Below are 19,644 nucleotides of genomic sequence, written 5' to 3' on the forward strand. Positions count from 1 at the left end.
CATCCCTCCAGGAGCTGCAGGGAGAGTCATGAGTGATTGACTGGAAAAGACTCCTAGGAAGGGGGGACGTTTGAACAGGGTATGCACAGCAGGGTTAATCTGATGGTGAAAGCACATTCCTGGCATGGGTGACAGCATGGGCAAAGACCTGGAGGGATGACACTCATCTGGGGAATGAAGAGAAGTTCATTGGCACTGGAGCAGAAGGTGTGAAGTGGAGTCATGAAGGGTGAAGCTGGAAATTCTGTGTGGAGTCAGAAGCTGAAGGATCTTGAATTCCATGCTAAGAACTCTGTGGTATTTTCTCAAATTGGACAAGTGGGGAACCAGCATTTTGTTTATTTGCAAAATGTATCAGGCATACTAAAAGCATAGAGACTAATTGCACCTATGTGTCCATCCCCCAGACTTCGCACATGTCATAGCTGGAGCCTCTTGAGGACCTCCCTCCCCTACTCAGACCCACTGTCCCAAACACCGTGCTTTTGTCACTTATATTGTTCCTGAGATTTATCCATGTTCATACACACAGAGCTGGTTTGGGAAAATTCATTGTTAGACCTTCTATTAAAGTTGTTTGTTTGTTTATTTGTTTTAGGAAAAAGCCTGGTCCTACAATAACCCCTTCAGGCTGGTTTGACATGTCGCCATCAGACTGAAAGCATATCCTGGCTTTCTGACACAGTAAAAAAATCATAGGCTTATACTTTGTACTTTGCTTGCCCCTTGGAGAATCAGCCATTTTCCCAAAAAGCCCAGTTTCCATTTAGTGAGGAATGGCAATATAGGAACTAAAAACTGGATGTTAAGTTTGGTCCCCAGGACTATTAAAGTGTTCTTGGGTTTTCTTCTAAAACTAACATGCTTTTGTTTTCTAATATTTATATCTCCAATTCATCTGAAATTTATTTTCATGGCTGTCTTGAGATAAGGTCTAACAATTATTTTTCTCCCCCAAACCTTGTAGCATGTTATGCCAACATCCTTTAATCTGTTTTAATTATAATCAGAATTAGAATAAGTTATATATGGTTGGGCAAGTATCTCCTTATTTTTCATAGTTTTCCAAATTATCTTGACTAATTCTGCACACTTTCTTTAGACAAGCTTTAGAATTAGTTTAGCAGAGCCTAATGGGAGGGTGCATGTAGAGGAACTGGCATGGGCAACAGCCGAGGGGGTGCTAGGGAGGGGCCTGGGAGGAAGAGGCTGTAGAGCATGGGAGATGGTTACATTGAGCAAAATAAATTGATTAAGCAAATATGTCAGTATATATTAAGGAGATGGAGTCCAGGTTTCTTACTATCTGTGAAGGAAACCACAAACAGAGAGAGAGACGGAAGGTATTTTAGTTTTCCAGCTGCTAAAACAGATACCATGCAGTGGGTTGGCTTTAAACAGCAGGAATTTCTTGGCTCACGATGGCTAGGAGAAGTCCAAAATTGAGACATCAGCAAAGCAATGCTTTCTCCCAGAAAACTATGGCATTCTGGGGCTAGCTGCCAGCGATTCTTGGTCCTTGGCTTTTCTGTTACATGGCAGTGCATATGGCGGAGTCTTCTCCCTTCCCTTCTAGGTTCCGTGGACTTCCAGTTTTTGGCTGCTTCCTGTGGCTTCTCTTTCTGTGTCCAATTTTCTTGGCTTATAAGGACTTCAGCCATATTGGATGAAGGTCCACCCTCTTTAAATTTGGGCACACCTTAACTAACAACAGCTTCAAAGGCCCAATTCACAAATGTGTTCACACCGACAGGACCAGGGGTTGAGACCTGAACATGACTTTGGAGGGAACACAATTCAATCCCCAATAGAAGGTTAGAAAGAACCCTGAAGTAAAATGGATTGGAATTGGAAGTATCATTATATGAGTTCATGGTTCTTTAATATATAAACACTGTAGATACAAAAGTAGTTACAGATATGGGTGTTCACATATGTACGTATTTTCTAGCTGAAATTAATGACACCCCAGTAACAATGAACATTTTAGCACCCAGATCTTTGTTTCTAAATAGCATCTTCCTCTAAAAAGAACCAGGGGGCTTTGGAGAAATGGTTGGTTCCAGGGGCTGGGGCAGGGAAAGTACAAGTTTCACCTGAAACATCTTGAGCCGGAAAGTAAGGGAATGGTCAGTGTATGATGGGACAGGTAAAAATGACACAAAAGCCAACTTGATGAGGTTTCCTGTGGCCAAATCTTTGAGCATCAAAATTATGATAGTGATACCTAACATCCATTGAATAAAACTGGAATGCATGAGTCTATACTGATACAAATAAATGAATGAATAAATAGGTGAGAAGGGAAAGCTCTGCTTTCCCACCTTAAGAGGTGGGCCAAGCTTTCGGAGTTTGGGGTTACTCACCATCTTCCAAGTGTTCCATGTTTACTTTCTGAAGTCTTTCCTCACTGTTCTCATGTGGATGTGAGTTGAGTTTTTTCCCTTGGTACTGAACCCCAAAGATTGTTTACAAGCAGGTTCTTTCAGCATCTTCCAACTCTGCTTTCACATCATACTCTATTTTCTCTTGTTGCGGTTCTCCCATCCCCCCCCCCCCCCCACCTTCTCTGGATATGTAAGTTCTGGTTCTCCATGGAACAGTTCTTACAGCATTTACTCATTTGCATGACACAAGGATTGAGCAGGGAACAAAGTCTCTGCCCTTCATGGAGTTTACATTCTAGTGGTAGTGAAACAGACGGCAAACAAGTAATATATGTCATTGGGCATAAGCACTGGAGGGAAAATAATACAGGGAAAGGAGATAGGGAGACCTGTGGCTGGGATGTAAAGTTAGCTCTTATAAATAGGGTGGCCAGGGAAGGCCTTACCAGTCAGGTGAGGAGGGAAACCAGGTGGTTATGGGACAAGAGTATCACAGGGGAGAGCAAAGTTTCTGAGTGGAAATGAAATTGGCCTGTTCCAGGAGAAAGGAGACAGACAGCCTACTAGACAGAGTCTCCAAGACTGGGTTTCCGCTGAGTGAGGTAGGGAGTTTCGGCAGCTTTTGAAATAAGAACTGTATCTGACTGGCCTCTAAAGAGTTTAACTGACTTACCTGCCAACAGCTCCATTTTCAGCTCCCCCTGCGAGAGCATGGTAGGAAACGTTTGTATGTTGGTAATGCACCCTTCCCTATATGTGTTTCAAAGCTTTGTTTTCTTTTCTTTTTTTTAATCAATTGATTTTAAAGACATTTGGAGCAGTTTGGCTTTGTCGTATTCATCTCTGAATCTTAGAGAAAGAAACAGGCCCAGGCAAAAGGTGTAATAAAATCTGTTCTCGGTTTATTGTTTTAGGCTGCCTTAGCAAAGGTAATGCAAAGTGTTGGCTCAGTCAGATAATTTTGGGAAAGGTGTCTAGGTCCTAGGCTTGATGAATTCTTTTTTTCAGTATCTTTTACTGTCCTCCAAAGTAACTGTTTTAGTTGTTTCTTTTACAGTGGTCAATGATAATTTTGTGAATAGCATTAGATGGGCAAATAAAAAACCACGTGGAAGTTAAAGGTGCTGGAACTTCTTGTAGAGCTCAGAAGGAATGTGGAAGAACAGTCACTGCTACACTCTGGCTCAGGCTGCCTACCCCTTTTGTACTTGGGAATTGTGGCCGGTGGTTGAGAAGGGTGCCTTGAACACAATTACGTGGCAAGAGGAGGTTGACCCCCAAGTCTGTGTGGATGACTACAGCACGAGGAATCCATACAGTGATAAGGCATGAGTGTGCTGGGATCACCAGTCATCATAAGTCCTTGGCAACTACAGCAAACTTGCAGTAATGAGCATTTGGATATAAGGGACTGGCTTCTGTTCTCAGATCAGTTCCGTTTCTTGGTCAGGGCGGTGTGTGTGTGTGTGTGTGTGTGTGTGGCATTTCAGTGTTGGGCAGCCAGTAGGCTGACTGTCCCAGCATGGTTTGAGATTCTCAGTTCAGTTATCAGTCTAATACACAAAAGCAAATATAGGAAAGTGTTCGTTGTCGTGGTTGTGTGTGTGTGTCCTCCCCTGCCCCCCGTAATTGGAAGACTTGTTTAAAATTGCTGCTTTTCATTGATGGTAATAACACAGCCCTGTGTTTTAATCCAGTTGAATTTGGGGAGCTCATTTATCTAATAATGAGGTTTTTCCTGTAATGAATTTGTGTTTATGGAGATTGTTTCTTTTTATCTTACCAAAGACTCCTGTGCTACTTCTTAGACCATTTCCCTGCTTATTTGAACTAAAAGAGGATGAAATTCAAACTGGTCAACTTCATTCTGGGCATCTGAATTGTCTTATCCCCTCCATAATCTAAACTTGGTTTTATTTGTACTGGAGAGGTGTTTGTCTAATATTTGTCTCTCTTTTCTTCCCACTTCCAGGAGGGCTGTTGGCCTGCTGCTGTGCTGCTGAACAGTATGCAGTCCTTTCGGGAGCAAAGCAGTTACCACGGAAACCAGCAGAGCTACCCACAGGAGGTACACAGCTCATCCCGGATTGAAGAATTCAGCTCTCGCCAGGCCCAGATGTTCCAGAATTTTGGGGGCGGAGGTGGTGGTGGCAGCAGTAGTAGTGGCAGCAGTGGTGGTGGACGGCGAGGAACAGCAGCTGCTGCTGCAGCGATGGCTAGTGAGACCTCTGGCCATCAAGGCTACCAGAGTTTCAGGAAAGAAGCTGGAGACTTCTACTATATGGCAGGCAACAAAGACCCCGTGACAACAGGAACCCCGCAGCCTCCTCAGCGAAGGCCTTCTGGGCCTGTGCAGAGCTATGGACCCCCCCAGGGGAGCAGCTTTGGCAATCAGTATGGGAGTGAGGGTCATGTGGGCCAGTTTCAAGCACAGCACTCTGCCCTTGGTGGTGTGTCTCATTATCAGCAGGATTACACAGGGCCTTTCTCCCCAGGGAGTGCTCAATACCAACAGCAGGCTTCTAGCCAGCAGCAGCAGCAGCAGCAAGTACAGCAGTTGAGACAACAGCTTTACCAGTCCCATCAACCTCTGCCACAAGCCACCGGCCAGCCAGCATCCAGCTCATCCCACCTACAGCCAATGCAGCGGCCCTCTACCCTGCCGTCCTCTGCTACTGGTTACCAGTTAAGAGTGGGTCAGTTTGGCCAACACTACCAGTCTTCTGCCTCCTCCTCCTCCTCTTCCTCCTTCCCTTCACCACAACGTTTCAGCCAGTCTGGACAGAGCTATGATGGCAGTTACAGTGTGAATGCTGGTTCCCAGTTTGAAGGACATAATGTGGGTTCTAATGCACAGGCTTATGGAACACAATCAAATTACAGCTATCAGCCTCAATCTATGAAAAATTTTGAACAGGCAAAGATTCCACAAGGGACCCAGCAGGGGCAGCAGCAGGGGCAGCAACAGCAGCAACACCCCCCTCAGCATGTGATGCAGTATACCAATGCTGCCACCAAGCTGCCCCTCCAAAGCCAGGTGGGGCAGTACAGCCAGCCTGAGGTTCCTGTGAGGTCCCCCATGCAGTTTCACCAGAACTTCAGCCCCATTTCTAACCCTTCTCCAGCTGCCTCTGTGGTTCAGTCTCCAAGCTGTAGTTCTACCCCATCACCTCTCATGCAGAGTGGGGATAATCTCCAGTGTGGGCAAGGCAGTGTGCCCATGGGTTCCAGAAACAGAATTTTACAGTTAATGCCTCAACTCAGTCCAACCCCATCAATGATGCCCAGTCCTAATTCTCATACTAGCGGCTTCAAAGGGTTTGGACTAGAAGGTGTGCCAGAAAAGCGACTGACAGACCCTGGGTTGAGTAGCTTGAGTGCCCTGAGTACGCAGGTGGCCAATCTTCCTAATACCGTCCAGCACATGTTACTTTCTGATGCCCTGACGCCTCAGAAGAAGACCTCCAAGAGAACCTCCTCATCTTCTAAGAAAGTAGACAGCTGTACAAACTCTGATGGTTCCTCCCAGCCTGAAGAACAACTGAAGTCCCCTATGGCAGAGTCACTGGATGGAGGCTGCTCCAGCAGTTCTGAGGATCAAGGTGAGAGAGTGAGGCAATTAAGTGGACAGAGCACCAGCTCTGACACCACCTACAAGGGTGGAGCCTCAGAGAAAGCCAGCTCCTCACCAGCACAAGGTGCTCAGAGTGAACCACCCAGACTCAGTACCAGTCCTGCAGCAAGAGAAGAGGCCACCTCCCCAGGTGCTAAGGATACACCATTGTCATCTGAGGGCAACACGAAAGTCAATGAGAAGACAGTTGGGGTGATTGTCTCCCGGGAAGCCATGGCAAGCCGGGTAGAAAAGACAGGTGGACAAGATAAAGGCTCCCAAGAGGATGATCCCGCAGCCACTCAAAGGCCACCTAGTACTGGTGGGGCAAAGGAAACCAGCCACACATCACTTCCACAGCCCGAGCCTCCAGGAGGAGGGAGCAAAGGAAACAAGAATGGAGATAATAACTCCAACCATAATGGAGAAGGAAATGGCCAGAGTGGTCATTCTGCAGTGGGCCCTGGTTTTACGGGCAGAACTGAGCCTAGCAAATCTCCTGGAAGCCTGCGGTATAGTTACAAAGATAGTTTTGGGCCGGCAATGACCCGAAATGTCAGTGGTTTTCCTCAGTATCCTACAGGGCAAGAAAAGGGGGATTTCGCTGGCCATGGGGAACGAAAGGGTAGAAATGAGAAATTCCCCAGCCTCTTGCAGGAAGTGCTTCAGGGTTACCACCACCACCCTGACAGGAGATATTCTAGGAGTGCTCAGGAGCATCAAGGGATTGCTGGTGGCCTAGATGGAGCCACGAGGCCCAATGTCTTAGTCAGTCAAACCAATGAATTAGCTAGCAGGGGCCTTCTGAATAAAAGCATTGGGTCTCTATTAGAAAACCCCCACTGGGGCCCCTGGGAGAGGAAGTCCAGCAGCACAGCTTCTGAAATGAAACAGATTAATTTGGCTGACTATCCAATTCCCAGAAAGTTTGAAATAGAGCCTCAGTCATCAGCCCATGAGCCAGGGGGTTCTCTCTCTGAAAGAAGATCAGTGATCTGTGATATATCTCCACTGAGACAGATTGTCAGAGACCCAGGGGCTCACTCACTGGGACACATGGGTGCTGACACCAGAATTGGGAGGAATGAACGTCTCAATCCAAGTTTAAGTCAGTCGGTCATTCTTCCAGGTGGGTTGGTGTCCATGGAAACAAAGCTGAAATCCCAGAGTGGCCAGATAAAAGAGGAAGACTTTGAACAACCCAAATCCCAAACTAGTTTCAACAACAAGAAATCTGGTGACCATTGCCATCCTACAAGCATCAAGCATGAGTCTTACCGAGGCAATGCCAGCCCTGGAGCAGCAGCCCACGATTCCATGTCAGACTTTGGTCCACAGCAAGACAGCAGACCCACACCCATGCGGCGGGTCCCTGGTAGAGTTGGTGGTAGGGAGGGCATGAGGGGTCGGTCTCCTTCTCAGTATCATGACTTTTCAGAAAAATTGAAGATGTCTCCTGGGAGGAGTAGAGGCCCAGGGGGCGACCCTCATCACATGAACCCACACATGACCTTTTCAGAGAGGGCCAATAGGAGTTCTTTACATGCTCCCTTTTCTCCCAACTCAGAAAGCCTGGCCTCTGCTTACCACACAAACACTCGGACTCATGCTTATGGGGATCCTAACACAGGTTTGAACTCTCAGCTCCATTATAAGAGACAGATGTACCAACAGCAACAAGAGGAATATAAAGACTGGAGCAGCAGTTCTGCTCAGGGAGTAATCGCTGCAGCACAGCACAGGCAGGAGGGACCACGAAAGAGCCCAAGGCAGCAGCAGTTTCTTGACAGAGTGCGGAGCCCTCTGAAAAATGACAAAGATGGTATGATGTATGGCCCACCAGTAGGGACTTACCATGACCCCAGCAGTCAGGAAGCTGGGCGCTGTCTCATGTCTAGTGACGGTCTGCCTAACAAAGGCATCGAATTGAAGCATGGTTCCCAGAAGTTACAAGAATCTTGTTGGGACCTTTCTCGGCAGACTTCCCCAGCCAAAAGCAGCGGTCCTCCAGGAATGTCCAATCAAAAAAGGTATGGACCACCCCATGAGACTGATGGACATGGACTGGCTGAATCCACACAGTCATCCAAACCTGGTAATGTTATGCTAAGGCTGCCAGGTCAGGAGGACCATTCTCCTCAAAACCCCTTAATCATGAGGAGGCGCGTTCGTTCTTTTATCTCTCCTATTCCCAGTAAAAGACAGTCACAAGATATGAGGAACAGTAACGCTGAAGATAAAGGGCGCCTCCTTCCTCCCTCCAAAGAAGGAGCTGATAAACCATTCAATTCCTATGCCCACCTTTCTCACAGTCAGGATATCAAGTCTATCCCTAAGAGAGAATCCTCCAAGGACCTTCCAAGTCCAGATAATAGAAACTGTCCTGCTGTTACCCTCACAAGCCCTGCTAAGACCAAAATACTGCCCCCACGAAAAGGTCGGGGATTGAAATTAGAAGCTATAGTTCAGAAGATCACATCTCCAAATATTAGAAGGAGTGCATCCTCGAACAGTGCAGAGACTGGGGGAGACACGGTTACGCTGGATGACATATTATCTTTGAAGAGTGGACCTCCTGAAGGTGGGAGTGTTGCTGTCCAAGAAGCTGAGATGGAGAAGAGAAAAGGTGAGATGGTGTCTGACCTAGTCAGTCCAACGAATCAGGAGCTGAATGTTGAAAAGCCTCTCCCAAGGTCTTCAGAAGAGTGGCGTGGCAGTGGGGATGACAAAGTTAAGACAGAGACACACCCAGAAACGGTTGCTGCTGGCAAGGAACCCCCTGGTGCCATGACATCCGCAATCTCACAGAAGCCTGGCAGTAACCAAGGGAGACCAGATGGTTCCCTGGGTGGGACAGCACCTTTAATTTTTCCTGACTCAAAGAATGTATCTCCAGTGGGCATATTGGCCCCTGAGGCAAACCCCAAGGCTGAAGAGAAGGAGAATGATGCAGTGACAATTTCACCCAAACAAGAGGGTTTTCCCCCAAAGGGATATTTCCCATCAGGAAAGAAGAAGGGGAGACCCATTGGTAGTGTGAATAAGCAAAAGAAACAACAGCAGCCACCACCTCCACCCCCACAACCCCCTCAGATACCAGAAGGTTCTGCAGATGGAGAGCCAAAGCCAAAAAAGCAGAGGCAAAGAAGGGAGAGAAGGAAACCTGGGGGGCAGCCAAGGAAGCGGAAAACCAAGCAAGCAGTTCCCATTGTAGAGCCCCAGGAACCTGAGATCAAGCTAAAGTATGCCACCCAGCCGCTGGATAAAACTGATGCCAAGAACAAGTCTTTTTTCCCTTATATCCATGTAGTAAATAAGTGTGAACTTGGAGCTGTTTGTACAATCATCAATGCTGAAGAAGAAGAACAGACCAAACTGGTGAGAGGCCGGAAGGGTCAGAGGGCACTGACCCCTCCACCCAGCAGCACTGAAAGCAAGGTGCTCCCAGCTTCGTCCTTTATGCTGCAGGGACCTGTTGTGACAGAGTCTTCTGTTATGGGGCACTTGGTTTGCTGTCTGTGTGGCAAGTGGGCCAGTTACCGGAACATGGGTGACCTCTTTGGACCCTTTTATCCCCAAGATTATGCAGCCACGCTTCCGAAAAATCCGCCTCCTAAGAGGGCCACGGAAATGCAGAGCAAAGTTAAGGTACGGCACAAAAGCGCTTCCAATGGCTCCAAGACGGACACTGAGGAGGAGGAAGAGCAGCAGCAGCAGAAGGAACAGAGGAGTCTGGCCGCCCACCCCAGGTTTAAGCGGCGACACCGCTCGGAAGACTGTGGCGGAGGCTCCCGGTCACTGTCCAGGGGGCTCCCTTGTAAAAAAGCAACCACCGAGGGCAGCAGCGAAAAGACTGCTTTGGACTCAAAACCCTCCGTGCCCACCACTTCAGAAGGTGGCCCTGAGCTGGAGTTACAAATCCCTGAACTACCTCTTGACAGCAATGAATTTTGGGTCCATGAGGGTTGTATTCTCTGGGCCAATGGAGTCTACCTGGTCTGTGGCAGGCTCTATGGCCTGCAGGAAGCGCTGGAAATAGCCAGAGAGATGGTAAGTATGAGAAGTCCCTTACCAACGTTCTCTTTTATGGCAGTTACCATCATTTCATTCTATTTCTTCCCCTTTTACTTGTTTTAGCCTTACTCTTTATGCTTACATATACATAATTATTCCTTCAAATTAAAGCCTGAGGCCCAAATGATGGCTTGAAAATGAAGTAGTAATTTGGAAGTTTTTTTTTTTATTGCTAGTACATGTCCATAGGTTATAGAGTCATGCAGAGTCACGCAGCTTATTAAACAAGGGTTCCTGCTGCACCCGTCCTCAAACCTGCTTCCTGATCCCAAAAGCATTCATTCTCAACAGTTTCAGCAAGTTGCTGCTTTTGCCAGTTTCCTCTTTTCTAAATAATATGCTTTTTATGTTACTTATTGACTTTTTTCATATTTAGACATCTACTGAGTATATTATAGAAAATGGAAATTTAGCACTTAACCCCTCCCACCACACACCCTCCTTCCCCCTCCTGCCCCTTGCTCTACTCCACTTTCCCAAATAGCCTGAATTCAATTTAAATAATCATGAAATGCATTCTGATTCTATTTCTTGTAAAACTTTTTTTTCTCTGGGATGAATTATTTTATGTTTTTATTTTCATTTCATATTTTCTTGGGCCACATCTTTCCAACTCTGACTTTCCAATGGGTTATTAATTGCGTCTGTCCCATAATTGCTGTCCTGGAGCGTACCGTCATCATTGTATACTTCTCTATTTTATCATGTTTTGTTTGCTGAGTCCCATGTCTTCCTCTTTCTTAGTATGGGCCCTTATTTAGTGGAGTACATTATCCTTTAGTAATTTCCTGAAAAACCAGTGCATGGGAGGTAAATTTGTTGAAATCCTGTATATCTGAACACGCCCTTATTCTACCTTCATGCTTAATTGAGAGCTGGATATAGAACTCTAAATTTGAAATAATTTCCCCCCAGTAGCTTGAAGTCATTGCTGTTGAGAGGACTGATTTTCAGTCCTTGGTGTGTGATCTTCTCCCCTGGAAAGTTTTTGGATCTTCTCATTTTCCCTAGAGTTCTGAAATGTCACAGTGATAAACCTTGAAGTAGATCTCTTCATTATTGTGCTATATAATCTGTAAGATATTCCCATATGAAAACTCGTGTCTTTCAGTTCAGAAAATTTGTCAGGATGATTTCCTCCCCCTGTTTTTTCTGTTCTCCCTCTCTGGAGTCCCTGTTAATTAGGTATATACCTCTTGGACTGATCCTCTGTTTTCTCTCTCCTGTTCTGCATTCTCTCTCTTTGTCTTTTTTCCCCCCAATTTCTCCATGGTTTCTTTTTTTTTTTAATAATAAATTTTATTTTGAAATAAGTTCAGTCTTACAGGAACAGTTGCAAAAACAGTACAAACCCTATACATAGAACTCCATCATACCCCTCCCCCCTCCCCCAATACCCCAATCCATCACCTTTAAGATCCTGTCACACCACCATCTCTTTCTTTCCCTCCCTCCCTCCCTCCCTAACACCCATCATCTATTGCTCTGTCCTCTGAACATATGAGAGCAAGCTGCACATATCTTTGAACAAACAATATAATTCACATATACCTTTCCCATGGACAAGAACATTATTTTATGCAATCTCATTAAGTGCAGCTAAGAAGTTCAAGAAATTCAACATTGATATAAAGCTTACATTCTGTTTCCTTTTTTTTTTCTTGTGTCCCATCTGTGTCCCTTTGAGCCACCTCTCCTCCAACCTCAGATCCCATCCAGGATCATCCTTGGCATTTAATTGTTATCTATTTAGACTGTTTTATTTTTTTTTTCCAATTGTGGAAAGATATATATAGCCTAAATCTTCCTATTCCACCCCTCCCTAGCATTCCATTAGTGGTATTAATCACATATAGAATGTTGCAATGCTATCACCTTCCGACCATCCATTTCTAGAAGTTTCCCTTCACCCCAAACAAAAACCCTACTCTCATTTCTTAACTCCCTATTGGCCCTTCCCCCATTTCTTGGAACCCCTACTCTACTTTTCATCTCTTTGGTCACATTCTCTAATACTTTCTTTGTGTTTACCATGGGGCTTAAATTTAACATCTTAAGTCTGTAACAATCTTGTTTTTCTTTGATACCAACTTGACTTCAATAGGACACATAAACTGTGTTCCTATACTCCTCCATTCCCCCACCTTTATGTAGTTCTTGTCAAAAATTACATATTTTACATTGAGTCCAAAGCCACCGATTTATCATTACAGTTTATGTGTTTTAGATCCTGTAGGAAGTAAATAGTAGAGTTATAAATCAACAATACGCTAGTATTGGTCTTTATATTTACCATGCGATCTTTACTGGAAATCTTTATTTCTTCATGTGGTTTCAGTCAATTGTTTAGTGTCCCTTTCTTTCAGCCTGCTTAGGACTGATCTACTGGTGATGAAGTCCCTCAGCTTTTGATTATCTGGGAATGTTTTCATCTCCCCCTCATTTTTATCCTTCAGGTGTTTGTGAATTCTCCAAGTCTCAAATGGTTATTGACTTCTATTTGTATTCCATTGTGGTCAGAGAATGTGCTTTGAACAAATTCATTTTTTTATTTTTTATTTTATTGAGGCTTGTTTTTATGTCCCCACATACAGTCCATTCTGGAGAAAGATCCGTGATCACTAGTGAATAAAGTGTGTCCCAGTGACTTGGGAAGTAATATTCTATATATGTCTGTTGAAATTCTCTCTCTCTCTCTCTCATTTCTTTGTTTCTCTGTCGGTAGGGCTCCCTTTAGTATCTGAAGTAGGGCAGGTCTTTTATTAGCAAAATCTCTCAGCATTTGTTTGTCTGTGAAAAATTTAAGCTCTCCCTGAAATTTGAAGGAGAGTTTTGCTGGATAAAGTATTCTTGGTTGGAAATTTTTCTCTCTCAGAATTTTAAATATGTCATGCCACTGCCTTCTTACCTCCATGGTGGCTGCTGAGTAGTCACTACTTAGTCTTATGTTGTTTCCTTCGTATGTGGTGAGTTGCTTTTCTCTTGCTGCTTTCAGAACATGCTCCTTCTCTTCAGTATTTGACAGTCTGATCAGAATATGACTCGGAGTGCGTTTATTTGGATTTATTCTATTCGGAGTTCGCTGGACATTTATGCTTTGTGTATTTATATTGTGTAGAAGGTTTGGGAAATTTTCCCCAACAATTTCTTTGAATATTCTTTCTAGACCTTCACCCTTCTCTTCCCCTTCTGGGACACCAATGAGTCTTAAATTTGGACGTTTTGTTGTATCTATCATATCCCTGAGACCCATTTTGATTTTTTCAGTTTTTTTCCCCATTCTTTCTTTCGTTCTTTCATTTTCTGTTCTGTGCTCCTCGAGGAGGCTGAGTTGTTGTTCAACTTCCTCTAATCTTGTATTATGAGTATCCAGAGTCTTTTTAATTTGGCCTACAGTTTCTTTAATTTCCATAAGATCTTCTGTTTTTTTATTTACTCTTGCAATATCTTCTTTATGCTCTTCTAGGGTCTTCTTTATGTCTTTTATATTCTGTGCCATGCTCTTCTTCATGTCCTTTATATCCCGTGCCATGCTCTCATTGGCTGTCTGTAGTTCTTTGATTAATTGGGGCAAGTACTGTGTGTCTTCTGATCTTTTGATTTGAGTGTTTGGGTTCGGGTTCTCCATGTCGTCTGGTTTTATCATATGCTTTAAGATTTTCTGTTGTTTTTGGCCTCTTGGCATTTGCTTTACTTGATCTTTAATTTGTTAGAATTGCAGCCTGGTATTCTCTAACTAACCAGCAGATGGCGTCCGTGAGTCACTTATTCCCCTCAAGTCAGTTCTCCCCAGCTTTGTGCTGTGTGGGGATCTGATTCTTGTGGGGTCCAATTGGTGCACTTAATTTGGGTGTGTTGTCGGTGCTGTCTGCCCTCAATGAGGGGCGTGTGTCTGAGCGGTTAGGGAGGAAGGGCAGGTTTAATAATCAAACCTCCCAGGTATTCCCGGAGATTTAATGCTGTTCTCTGCCGCTGACCCAAAAGTCCTTGGTATTGGCGTAGGTTTCCAGGGGTTTCTGAGCGGTTCCCCCCTCTCTGCTGTGCTTTTCCAGGACCTCTGCTGAGGGGGGGAGGGCCGTGCCATGTCACAAGTGAGTGCCGGCCTCCAGGGAAGCCCTGGGCCGCCAGGATGTGTAGGGGCGTTCCCAGCCCACTTCAAAGATGGTTGAATGGGACGCATTGACTTCCCCCTTTCTGCACAGCTCCACCCTCCCAGCTCCAGGACAATCAGCCGTGGGTGTATTCAAGTCCACTGTCCATGGCCGATATTGTGTCACGTGAGCAGTGCTGCGGGAAAGACTCTCTGTCAGGCTGGGTTTCTTGGCTCCGCTCTGTGCTGTGTGTTCGGCCCCGGGCAGGAGTAGCCCTGCCCACTGGGGAGACGGCTGCAAGTCATGCATTTTTTTTTTTTTTTTTTTTTCTCTCCTTTTGGCTCCCCTTTGCTCCCCTGGACCCGAGACAATCCGCAGTGGGTGTGGGAAAGGGTATCCTCCACCCCAGACACCGAGGAGGTGTTAGTCTAGACTACTCCCGTCTTATCTGCAGCTGGTCCTGGGCTTTTTTTTTTTTTAAACGCCAACCCACCTTTTTCCCACACCGCAGCGTGACCGAGGGACTCGGCCGACTCACTCACTCGTTTCAGAATGCAGACTCCTGGTTTCACCAAACGCACGTTCCCTGTGGGTTTAGCAGACCTTGTTTGGCTGGTGCTACTCTGGAAGTGGTGTTCTGGGTCACTTTCTGGTTTTTTATCTAGTGCTTTCCACGGAGGTGATTTTTGCTCTGTATCACCTAGCCGCCATCTTAGGTTTCTTTCATGGTTTCTTAAACTTTATCATGCAAGCTTTTATTTCCTTTTTTTTAAATGTCTGTTATTAAGAACTTTTTCTTCCCTGAAAGTACTGATTTTTTTCTTTATAATTATCTAGTGTCTTTTTAAAAATCTTCTGATCCTTTTGTTTTTCTTATTTCTTCACCCTTTCTTGCTAAAGTTTCTTCAAATGCCTGATTATCCTTAACCAGCCATTTATATATATATATATATATTATTTTCCCCATGTTTTCACCAGACATTTATATTTTTAAGAGCAAGAGATGCTAAAAAAATGATTTGAAGCTGTATTACAGTGTGGGCGAGGCTTGTTGACTGGTGGCCCTCTGTTTAGAATGACATGGCATCTGGTCAGTATCTACAGGTCTTTTCTCTGAGTTCAGTTCTCCAGAAAAAGAGAAAAATCTTGAGATTTCCTTTCTAGAAGGTATAAGCTTGACTGCCGCCAGCATACAGGAAGCCAGGTGGGGAAGGGGACAATGACTGGGGTTACAGGATGGGGTCTCATCCTTCGGCAGGTGCAGGCTTTGGCTTCTTCCCACCTGTGTCCAGTACACCACATGCCCCTCTAGGAGGGCAGTTACTTGGCTGAATTGGGTTGAGTTGGGGATATGAGTCCTACAGACTTTGAGCTGATGCTGCAGTTTCCAGCCCCATCTCACCCCCACTTTCTGAGAAACTTGTGCCTTCCTGTGTTTTACAACACGAAGTGGCCTGGCTTTCTAGCGGCTCCCTAGCTGTCTTTTGAACCACTTACTCTTTGACTCTCCTATTTCCAGCTTCCAGAATTTAGGCAAACTTTGTGTGTTATTTCTCTCTTCTGTTCTTCATGCCTCATGAGTTTGTCTCACAAGTTTATCCCTTTATTTCTGTGGGAAGAGAACAGATTTGTAAATGTATTTTCAGTCTGCCATATTTAATCAGATGAGCGGTTTTTATGTTAGTTATATTTACAAATTTATCATATATGTCATTGACAAATGTACAAATTACTTTCAGACATAGTAAATGAGGATCATGGTATCCTTGGTCACCCTGTACTAGTCTCCCCCATCCTCCACCCTGGGAAGCACTGTATTTTATCACTGCATTGTTCCTGAAATTTGTAACAGTGTCTTGCAAAAGGGAAGTACTCATAAACTGTAGTCAAAAGTAAATATATTTATTATTTACTTATATTTATTAATGGGAAGTTTATATATATTTGAAGTTAGAATATCCTAATTGTCACACAAGGACCTTGTGCTTTCACTTAGACACCCCCCCCCCCATAGGACACATTTTTCTCCCTCCTTCCCTTCCTCCATCATCATCATCACCCCCAACCCCCAGGATATAATATAATATATAGAATACAAGAAATAGGAAATTTCACATCCTCTAAGAAGTTTAGACACAGTGACTTTTAAAATGCAAATGTCCTAAATAGATGTGACATTTTAGACCCTAAAGTACCAAATCCTTTAAATAATCAACAGATTAGAACATATAGTCCGTTATCATCATATTGCCCAAGTTGATGTTTTGCTTGCCAGCTTTTCCTCTGAAAGTTAGAGTATTTGGTGGTCTGTTTGTTTTGTTTATTTGCTTTTTTGGTTTGTGCATGTGTGTGACCATCTGCCGGTGTTTTCTTCATTTTAACATAGAATATTATTAACATCTTTCAGTGCAATTTTTATATGTAAACTTTTGAGCATTCTCTAGCAGTAATTGGTAACTAGTAATCAGCAGGCTCAATGGAGCCCAGCAAATCCCTAGATACTGTCTCAGTCCAAGTCTAGTTTATAGATAATAAAAGGTGCCCCAAATGATGAATCACCCTCAATCATAGCTCCTCCCCTGAAAGGCTGGTGAGCAACGGGGCCTGCCTTTTTAAATGCCTGATCAGGAATCCAGAAAGTGGTGTTTCGTCTACTGCTTGTCATATTCGATCCCAAAATAAAATCTGGAGTGCTGTTGTTGGAACAAATACACTGAATGTGATAATCTCCTTCTTACATTCACCCCCACCCTCCACCCCACCACAGCTCTCAACGACTGAATGGTTAAAATGGCATGGGGTGCTTTAGGTAGAGAACACTGAAAGCATTTTTGTTTTTAAAAATGTTGCAATCTTAACTGTTTCAAAAGTGCTTCATATTAATCGCAGGTAAAAAGTTGGAATGCTTTATTTGAAAGCAAAAGATATAAAAATGGTTTTTATCATGGACTGCTTCTATATAATAGGGGTTCAAAACTTAGCTTTTGGGGTTCTGCCATTATTCCATCAGGGGCTGCAGTTTCCACCATCTACCTTAATTATGTAGTTCATTCAGAGCACTAACAGTTGACCAATCTTAAATAAATCTCATGCCATTTGAGGCAGCAGCCTGATATTGACACTTCGTAGATGTAATTTGACTATTCCTTTACTTCTCAATTTACAGCTTTACATTGGCTTAATTGTATTGTACCCCCAGTGCCAAAACTCTTTTTGAGATTTTTTTTTAACTCTATCTTGCCTGCATCCCATTCTATTTATTTTACATCCAAGCTCTTTAGGAATAGAATACTAGCTTTGTATACTGAATTTTCTTTTTCAAAATATTTGTGCCTCTGTTTTATTCTCACTAACCATCCAGTGAGATGGGAAGGGAGAAGATAATATCCCAGTACCATCAGAATTTTAAAAAAATTGTTGACTTTGAGTGAAACATGCTCAGTATAGCTCAGTGCTGTATTGATTTTTTCTAAACTTTTTTTTTATTGAGATTGTTCACATTCCATACAATTATCCAAAGATCCAAAGTGTGTAATCAATTGCCCATGGCACCATCATAGAACTGTGCATCCATCACCACAATTAAATTTCTTCTTGAATTTTTAGAACATTTTCATTACTCCAGAAAAGAAATAAAGGAAAAAAAAAAAGGAAACTTAAATCCTCCCATACCCCTAACCACCTCCCCTCTCTTATTGACTCATAGTATTGGTATACTACATTTGTTACTATTGATGAAAGAATGTGAAAATACTACTAACTGTAGTATATAGTTTGCAATAGGTATATATTTTTTCCTATATGCCCCTCTATTATTAACTTCTAGTTATAGTGTCATGCATTTGTTGTAGTTCATGAAAGAGATTTCTAATATTTGTACAGTTAATCACGGACATTGCCCACCACAGGATTCACTGTTTTATACATTCCCATCTTTTAACCTCTAACTTTCTTTCTGGTGACATACGTGACTCTGAGCTTCCCCTTTCCACCACATTCACACACCATTCAGCACTGTTAGTTATTCTCACAAAGTGCTACCGTTACCTCTGTACATTTTCAAGCACTTAAGTTCAACCTAGTTGAACATTCTGCACATGATAAGCACCTGCTCCCCATTCTTTAGCCTCATTCTATATCCTAGTAACTTATTTTTCATGTCTTTGAGTTTACATATTATAATTAGTTCGTATCAGTGAGACCCTGAAATATTTGTCCCTATGTGTCTGACTTATTTCACTCAATATAGTGTCCTCAAGGTTTCTTCATCAACCCATTTTTTTAAGAAGGTTTTCTTCACATACCGTACATTCCATCCTAAGTAAACAATTATTGGTTCCCTGTATAGTCATATATTTATGTATTCACCACCCTCACCACTATCTATATAAGGACATCTCCATTTCTTCCATAAAGAAGGAGGAAGAGTCCAAGAAGGTAGAGAGACAAAAGAAAAAGAAAGAAAAAAAACAACAACAGAAAACAAAACATGATAGCTAGGAAGCAACAAAAGGAAAGACAGTATTAAACTAAAGTGGAATAAGGAGTCAGACAATATCACCAAAGCCAAGAGTCCTATACCCCTCCCTTATGTCCCCTTCTTATATGCATTTAGCTTTGGTATATTGTCTTTGTTACATTAAAGGAAGCGTAATACAATGTTGCTGTTAATTATAGTCTCTAGTTTGTATTGATGGCCTCTTTCTCCCATTACCACCTGTGCTGGTTTGAATGTATTATGTCCCTCAAAATGCCATTATCTTTGATGTAATCTTGTGTGGGTAGACGTATCATTTTAGATTGTAATTCTTTGAGTGTTTCCCTGGAGATGCGCTCCAACCAACTGTGGGTGATGACTCTGATTGGATAATTTCCATGGAGGTGTTATCCCACCCATTCAGGGTGGGTCTAAATTAAATCACTGGAGCCACATAAATTTGCTGACAAACAGAAGGAACTCAGTGCAGCTGAGAGTGACGTTTTGAAGAGCAGCTACAGCCAAGAGGGACATTGAAGAATGCACAAAGATGAGAGAGTAGCTGCAGATGAGAGACAGTTTGAAAGCCGACTTTTGCTTCAGAGAAGCTAAGAGAGGACAAACACCCCAAGAGCAACTAAGAGTGACATTTTTGAGGCGCTGAAGCCTAGAGAGGAACATCCTGGGAGAAAGCTATTTTGAAACCAGAACTTGGAGCAGACGCCGGCCACATGCCTTCCCAGCTAACAGAGGTCTTCCTGATGCCATTGGCCATCCTCCAGTGAAGGTACCCGATTGTTGATGTGTTACTTTGGACACTTTATGGCCCTAAGACTGCAACTGTGTAGCCAAATAAACCCCCTTTTATAAAAGCCAATCCATTTCTAGTGTTTTGCATTCCAGCAGCATTAGCAAACTAGAACACCACCCTGTTTTGAACACCTTGCAAGGTTGATATTCATTTGTTCTTCCTCATGTAGAAACATATTTGTACATTTTATC

The 19,644-nt window shown here is 43.6% G+C and overlaps 1 protein-coding gene across 5 annotated transcripts in view; it reads left to right on the forward strand.

The window, feature by feature from the left end:
• The window catches only part of TCF20 (transcription factor 20), a 139,798-nt gene that overhangs the window by 69,201 nt on the left and 50,953 nt on the right, over positions 1 to 19,644 (forward strand). For all 5 annotated transcript variants that reach the window (XM_037848033.1, XM_037848032.1, XM_037848030.1 and 2 more), the window contains one exon: positions 4,360 to 10,050. In XM_037848033.1, the coding sequence (XP_037703961.1) occupies positions 4,396 to 10,050 (5,655 nt within the window). In that variant the 5' untranslated portion in view covers positions 4,360 to 4,395. Of the gene's footprint in view, positions 1 to 4,359; positions 10,051 to 19,644 lie in introns of those variants that run through there.

The sequence above is a fragment of the Choloepus didactylus genome, chromosome 8, assembly GCF_015220235.1.
Source record: "Choloepus didactylus isolate mChoDid1 chromosome 8, mChoDid1.pri, whole genome shotgun sequence".
Taxonomy (NCBI): domain Eukaryota; kingdom Metazoa; phylum Chordata; class Mammalia; order Pilosa; family Megalonychidae; genus Choloepus; species Choloepus didactylus.